General features: G+C 39.9%; 2 protein-coding genes across 4 annotated transcripts in view; both read left to right on the top strand.

Moving 5' to 3' along the window:
• Positions 1-253: 253 nt before the first annotated feature.
• LOC104821393 (cleavage and polyadenylation specificity factor subunit 2) lies at positions 254-6,613 on the top strand. 2 transcript variants are annotated; one of them, XM_010552255.2, is made up of 18 exons: positions 254-937; positions 1,044-1,140; positions 1,374-1,500; positions 1,596-1,711; positions 1,811-1,905; positions 1,999-2,150; positions 2,293-2,350; positions 2,489-2,596; positions 3,038-3,281; positions 3,883-4,067; positions 4,555-4,647; positions 4,751-4,849; positions 5,137-5,268; positions 5,360-5,404; positions 5,526-5,699; positions 5,773-5,850; positions 5,933-5,960; positions 6,251-6,613. In XM_010552255.2, exons 1-18 carry the CDS (start codon positions 554-556, stop codon positions 6,322-6,324), a joined length of 2,289 nt encoding a protein of 762 aa, XP_010550557.1. In that variant the 5' UTR covers positions 254-553; the 3' UTR covers positions 6,325-6,613. The 2 variants fall into 2 exon arrangements, with proteins under 2 accessions (XP_010550557.1, XP_010550556.1); XM_010552254.2 differs by lacking the exons at positions 5,933-5,960; positions 6,251-6,613 and adding an exon at positions 6,023-6,174 and having other exon boundaries at positions 255-937.
• Positions 6,614-6,822: 209 nt separating this feature from the next.
• LOC104821392 overlaps positions 6,823-7,301 on the top strand; it is a 5,246-nt gene continuing 4,767 nt past the window's right edge. Inside the window, exon 1 of one of the 2 annotated variants that reach the window (XM_010552253.2) lies at positions 6,823-7,301. In XM_010552253.2, the coding sequence (XP_010550555.1) occupies positions 7,043-7,301 (259 nt within the window). In that variant the 5' untranslated portion in view covers positions 6,823-7,042. The other variant, XM_010552252.2, reaches the window with a different exon arrangement.

The following is a 7,301-nucleotide window of genomic DNA, read 5'->3' as shown; positions in this document are numbered from 1 at the left end:
TTCCCCCAAACGAAACCCTAATGTTCTATTACACTTTATGTTACACATTGGTCTAGGGTAGAATTTATCATTTTCCCAGATGCTCTCCTTACAACAAAAATACGTTCAATACGTCATAATAGACCATGTACACAACTATGAACCATCGGAATGTCATTTTGACCACAGGTTGACCGCGTTGACTCGTCAAACACGTCAATCTCTCTCTCTCTCTCTCTCTCTCTCTCTCTCTCTCTCTCTCTGTATTTGTTTTCCTATTCGTGCCACTGTGCCTTAAGATTTTGCCTCGCGAGCTCCCTTGGAACTTGAAATCGTTCTATGTGCTATGTTTGTATGGTGCATACACCTCTGATTGCTGTTTAGGAAAAATTTTCGAGTGTTTTTGTGGTATAGCCATTTGTCATTTTGGGAATTCTGCGTATAAGAATCAAAAATCAATTTGCAGCTTGAAATTATGGTGTGGCTTGCATATGTCTTTTAGAAATGCAATTTTCGTTCGAGAGACATAAAGAAATGTGACATCCCCCCCCCTCCAGTTCATGTCGAATGGTCTATGTTACCAAATTCAGCAGCAAAGCATGGAAAGGATATGTCGTCCTCCGTCGAATGGTCTCTTCCTGAGTCCATGAATCTAGCTGTTGATTACAATAAGTACAGAGTAACGTGGATTCAATTATATGTATTTGAAGTTTGCAGAAGTGCAAGTTTTTGGGCACTTTTTCCCCCTTTACATGCCAGTTTGGCCTTTTGCTTTGGATATTGTTTCAGGGTTGCTTCCACCATTGATGCTGTCCTGCTCTCTCATTCAGATACGCTTCACATAGGTGCTCTCCCATATGCCATGAAACAGCTTGGACTCTCTGCTCCTGTTTATTCCACTGAGCCTGTTTACAGATTGGGTCTCCTCACAATGTATGATCAGTATCTATCACGGAAGGTGAAATTTCATATTTGGTTGATAGTGTAGAATCGATGTACTGGAAAGTTTTTTTATGTCGTTCCTTTAGCAAGTGAGCATAATCGTTCTTAAATTGCTGTTGCAGCAAGTTTCAGAGTTCGATCTGTTTACTCTGGATGATATCGACTCTGCTTTCCAGAATGTGATCAGATTGACTTATTCACAGAATTACCATCTTTCTGGTACGTGCTTTCAGTAAAAAATTCTTCTAATCCCCACATAAAAAACATGGAGGAAGTATTTATTTTTCTTGATGAATTTTGAGTTTTCTATTTGGTGTCCTTCCTTGGCACAGCTTCACGGATATGGGTGTAGTTTCTGACAATTCAATACCGCAGCATATTCCTTGTTATAGCTTGAGAGGTCATTAGGACGCCTTCATAGTTTTATCTAAATCCATATTCCATATGTTTAGGAAAGGGAGAGGGTATTGTTATTGCTCCTCATGTTGCTGGACATATGTTGGGAAGTAGCATTTGGAAGATAACAAAGGATGGTGAAGATGTTATATATGCTGTTGACTACAACCATCGTAAAGAAAGGTATGTGTTTTTGGCTTTCAATTGAAGTGTGGTTAGGCTTATTCATTGATAATGAAAAGCATAATCTTGACATTAAATCGTGCTCGTTTTGTTAGGCATTTAAATGGAACTGGTTTGCAATCTTTTGTCCGGCCTGCTGTTCTCATAACTGATGCGTACAACGCCCTGAACAATCAGCCCCCAAGACAACAAAGGGACAAAGAGTTTCTAGGTAAGCCTGTAACTCTTCATGTAAGATGTTAGTGTCAATGTACAAGAATGCCTGTTTCTAACTTCCATAGCTACATGGATGTTCACACATATTTTTCAGATGCCATTTCAAAGCATCTTGAAGTAGGCGGTAATGTTTTACTGCCAGTTGACACTGCTGGTCGAGTCCTGGAACTTCTCTTGATACTTGAACAGGTAGGAGAGGCGATCTGACTAGACTGAACTTTTGGTTAATTTCATAAAACTGTTCAGAGGTGGATGGATACTGAATTGTGAATAAACATGCAGCATTGGTCGCAAAGGGCTTTCAGCTTTCCCATCTACTTTCTAACATACGTGTCATCTAGTACCATTGACTATGTCAAGAGTTTCCTCGAGTGGATGAGTGACTCCATTTCAAAGTCTTTTGAAACTTCTCGCGACAATGCTTTTCTTTTGAGGCAAGTAGTCTAATCATTTCAGTGTATTATAGTCTGACTTGAGTGTATATGTTTGTTTAGCGAGATATGGAGTAATTTGACCCTGAGTTTGTCCATCTTTTCATGTGTACTCACTGTGGTTATTAAATGTTAAACCGCACAGGCATGTCTCTCTCATGATAAACAAGACTGATTTAGATAATACTCCATTGGGTCCAAAGGTCAGTTTATAAATTACTGTTTGATGTGCCGTAGCATTGAACAATGTGGATTCTTCTGTTCTTTTTTTTTCATCAGAGGTGATGGTACAACTACAGTTTGCTTTTACTATATCTTATTGACTGAAACCCCTTTTTCAGGTCGTTCTAGCATCCATGGCTAGTCTAGAAGCTGGTTTCTCTCATGATATATTCGTGGAGTGGGCAAATGACCCCAAAAATCTAGTCCTTTTTACTGAAAGAGGCCAGGTGATTTATCTAGAACCTACATTTTATTTTATTTTGCATAGAATTTGAACTGAGATGTTTAAGATAGAGTCGTAGACACTGAACTAACTGCTGTTGCTGCCCATTGCTGATCATCTACTTAGCTGGGTGATAAAGCCCAATGTGTCACTGCTGTAACTTTGAGAATCTCTCTTGTTTCTTTACTTGGGCTGTAAAGTTTGCTTGGTATTTGTTTCACATATAGGTTGAGGGTTGAATCAGTTAAATGGACCATAGCCAGAGTGATCCCTTCCTCTGAGCAGAATATTCTTTCGTAGAAATAGATGTCTTTTCTGTCTGAGATGTGCACGGTGTTTCTTTAGTATATGTATCCAGCATATGAAACTTGATTGTGAATTGATTCAGAGTCCAGGTTACATTATTTTGCAATGTTATTTTGTTGACGGATTGTCTTGTATGTAGTTTGGCACTTTAGCTAGAATGCTTCAGTCAGATCCACCTCCTAAAGCTGTTAAAGTCACCATGTCCAAGAGAGTTCCTTTGGCCGGGGAAGAGTTGATTGCTTATGAAGAAGAGCAAAACAGACTGAAAAAGGAAGAAGCCTTGCGGGCTAGTCTAGTGAAAGAGGAGGAAACAAAAGCTTCTCATGGACCTGACAGTAGTTCTAGCGAACCTATGAGCATAGATACCAAGGCTACTGCAGATGGTAGTTTTCTTTCATTTTCATTTTTTCACAAATTTCAGTAGCCTTATTAAGTATCAAAATTGGCTTGTTCATTTGAACTTCTAGTTGAAATTTGATTTTTAGGTTCTATAGTACTCAAGGTTATGTTTTTGGTTAATTAATTGGCTGTAGGAAGCATCAAATTGTTACTCTTCCCAAAAACCTTGAGGTAGAGGTTCTATTTAGAAATCTCATAATAGAGATTGGCAAAAACTTCTCGTAGTTTTCTGTATGTGACACTCCCAGAAATGGTATTATCTTGCACGATGCTTTCTGTTGCAATCTTCCTAACCCATTGTAGTATTGTAATAGGTGACACATCTCATAATGCCATTTGGTTGGTACTTTAATAAAGAACCCTGTGTACACATAGAAGCAAGTGGATCCTTTTCATTGATAGTAAAGGACTTATAGGACCCAGTGGAAGCAATAATTTTTGTCATTCAATATTTACAGTATCATCTTTGAAAATTTGAGATAATGGGGAGTTAAATAAGCACCACCGTTCTCATCTCAAACTCTGCTTGCTACAAGGTAGCATCAATCTGCAGCTAATATTCTATGTTTCTGATGATACGTGCAGTTGCTGGTTCTCATGGGCCTGCATATAAGGATATACTTATAGATGGATTCGTTCCCCCAACCAGCAGTGTAGCTCCAATGTTTCCGTTCTATGAAAATACACCTGAGTGGGATGACTTCGGCGAAGTGATTAATCCCGATGACTATGTGATCAAGGATGAAGACATGGGCCAAGGAGGGATTCTTGTAAGTATGCGGTATTCTTGTCAGCCATTTTGATTGTTATGCTGTTTTTCTTATATTGATGTTGTACTTGACATTGTCTATGCATTCTTGATTCCTTATTTGGTTTACCTTCTACATGATTTTTGGTTGGTGTGATTTTCCTTGCTCTATTTAAGAGAGAACATATTCTAAAAAATCACCATGGTGGCCCTGGAGGGTTTGAGGAACTTATTAGTAACATTTACTAACTTGTCTCAAACTTGCTTTATTTGGCTCAATAATGACAAGGTAACACTTGTACAAGTCGAGTTCACGGATCCTATAATTTATTCTCTCTTTTTCCTTTCCCTGCACTTCACCTGACATGTTTTCATTTGGTTCAGTGCTGGAAAATTTTGATGCGCGGTCAGTGTCCATGAGAGGAATATTTGGCATCCTTTTTCTTCTGAACCTTACCAGAATCTATGTTCAATAGTTTATTAGTTCATTTGGTAGATGTCCATTTCAGACCGGAGGTGACATGGACGGAAGGTTTGACGAGACAGCTGCTAGTCTGATGCTTGATACCAGACCTTCGAAAGTTATATCTAATGAGCTCACTGTAAGTAGACTCTAACACTAACTTTAAAAGAGTCTCCTCCATACTCCTTCAGAGAGTACCGAATTGGCAAATTATCTTATTCTGTGTTCGTTTTGTTGATTAGGTGCATGTTAAATGCCCACTTGTTTATATGGACTATGAAGGTCGTGCAGATGGCCGATCAATCAAATCAATGATTGCACATGTCTCTCCTCTTAAACTTGTACGTCTCAACTCCTTTTCTTTAGTAAGGAAGACCTTAATATTTTTGTTAAATTTGCTATCGATAATCATCTCAATCCGTTGGCTTGCTTGAACAACTTTTTTTGTGAAATCAAATCTCTCTGTCCTAAAGTTCAACAGAAACTAGAATGCTACTATCTATGGATTGAAACGTTTTCAAACGACAAAGTTTTTGTTGTTGTCATGACATAGTTGGGTGGATAGTTGTGATTTGGTACTTAATATGCACTTTCACTTTCACCAATGCAATACTACACGTTCTGAAAGGTTCTGGTGCACGGATCAGCTGAGGCTACAGAGCATTTGAAGCAACATTGTTTGAAAAGCATTTGTCCACATGTTTACGCTCCTCAAATTGAAGAAACTGTTGATGTCACTTCTGATTTGTGTGCTTATAAGGTAGAAGTTAAGAACAGCTGAATTTTCTTTGCTTTATGATCTCTATTTCCGATAATTAAAAATTGTTTGGTTCTGCTATGTGACGTATCAGGTCCAACTTTCTGAAAGGCTGATGAGCAATGTGATATTTAAAAAGGTGCTTTCTGTTTCCAGTTTATATATATATAGAGAGAGAGAGAGACCATTTGTTACCTATCCATCTCGAGCAGTGGTTTTCTGAATCATGTGATGATGATGGTATCGTTTCTATCTTTCAGCTGGGGGATTATGAAGTAGCTTGGGTAGATGCCGAAGTTGGGAAGACAGAAACTGAGATGCTGTCAGTACTACCCATGTCGAGTGCTGCCCCCCCTCCACCTCACAAGTCGGTTCTCGTTGGTGACCTGAAAATTGCAGACTTCAAACAGTTTCTATCCAGCAAGGGTGTGCAGGTAGGTACTGGTCCTTTTGCCTGATTAATGTTCTGGGTTTGTATGAAAAGATCATGTAACAATGTGTGTGCAGGTGGAATTTGCGGGCGGAGGTGCGTTGCGCTGTGGAGAGTACGTAACTCTGCGTAAGGTTGGTCCAACCGGCCAGAAGGTATGGACCCATTTTTTTTTTATGTGATGGATGGATGGAATGAAGAGAGAGAGAGAAGGAATCTGATGCGTTGGTTGATTAGGGAGGAGCATCGGGACCGCAGCAGATTCTTTATGTGATGGATGGATGGAATGAAGAAAGAGAGAAGGAATCTGATGCGTTGGTTGATTAGGGAGGAGCATCGGGACCGCAGCAGATTCTGATAGAGGGGCCCTTGTGCGAAGATTACTACAGAATCAGGGATTACCTCTATTCCCAGTTCTACCTCTTGTAGTGATGATGCATGTGGAGAGTGGAGGGGGGAAAGGTAGGGCTTACAAGTTGACGCATCTGCATTTTACATTGAGAAATGGAAGGTTTCAGTAAGTTCACTCACAATCGTCTTTTGTGAATTTTGTTATGATAGAGGGGCCCTTGTGCGAAGATTACTACAGAATCAGGGATTACCTCTATTCCCAGTTCTACCTCTTGTAGTGATGATGCATGTGGAGAGTGGAGGGGGGAAAGGTAGGGCTTACAAGTTGACGCATCTGCATTTTACATTGAGAAATGGAAGGTTTCAGTAAGTTCACTCACAATCGTCTTTTGTGAATTTTGTTATTCCTTTCTTTTGGGAAAACTTTTGTCTCGTTTTGAGTGAAATCTTTACTCGGGGCACACCAGCATATTCCTCTACGTGGTGGATTATTTGAAAGAAAAAAAATGTTGCTCTTATATACAAAATACAGCGCGGACAAACTAATTTAACCGTTGAAATTGTTTAGTTACGTGATATTTTATTAGATATGATAATCTATTTTTTTTTAAATATCAATATTGATAATTATACCAAAGAATTATTAATCTTGAGATGTTTTCCTTGAAAAAATGAACATCCATTGCTCGTGGGGATTGTTTTAGCATAATTTAAACGATAACAGGCCATAAACTCGTGGACTGTATGTTCTCTCCTCTTCAAAAAGATAACCAAAAGAGAGGAAAAAAAAAAAAGAAAACTTTCTACGGGTAGGTGAGAGGGTTCTCTTCTCTCTATCTGTCTCCCTTTCCATTGCAAAACGAACACATGTCTATATACATCAACCCTAGTTAATCCGCCATTTCCAATCTCTCCCCGAGCTTCTTCTTCTTCTTCTTCTTCTTCTTCTTCTCCGGATTCGAGCACCCAATTTCATCATCGCCTTTCACTAGCGCCATGGCTTGTGCGACCCCCACTAGGGCCCCTAACTCTCTCCAGCTCCGTCTCGCTCTTAGCTCCGGCACTCGTCAGCGATCCCACGCCGTCTATCTACGCCCTTCGCGGTTCAGGAGGAAGTCGGATTTCGGGATTTTGAAGGTCGCGTGTGTTTCGCAGAAGCGAGAAGCTGAGACCTGGAATGGATCCGATTCGCCACCGGGTGATTTGGCTGGATGGTCCGACTCCGGTGATGGCGGCAAGTCTTCTCCTGAACCGC

Source organism: Tarenaya hassleriana, unplaced genomic scaffold, assembly GCF_000463585.1.
Source record: "Tarenaya hassleriana unplaced genomic scaffold, ASM46358v1 Cleome33, whole genome shotgun sequence".
Taxonomy (NCBI): Eukaryota; Viridiplantae; Streptophyta; class Magnoliopsida; order Brassicales; family Cleomaceae; genus Tarenaya; species Tarenaya hassleriana.
The sequence above is the reverse complement of the archived record's forward strand: the minus strand, read 5'-3'. Positions and strand labels throughout refer to the sequence as shown.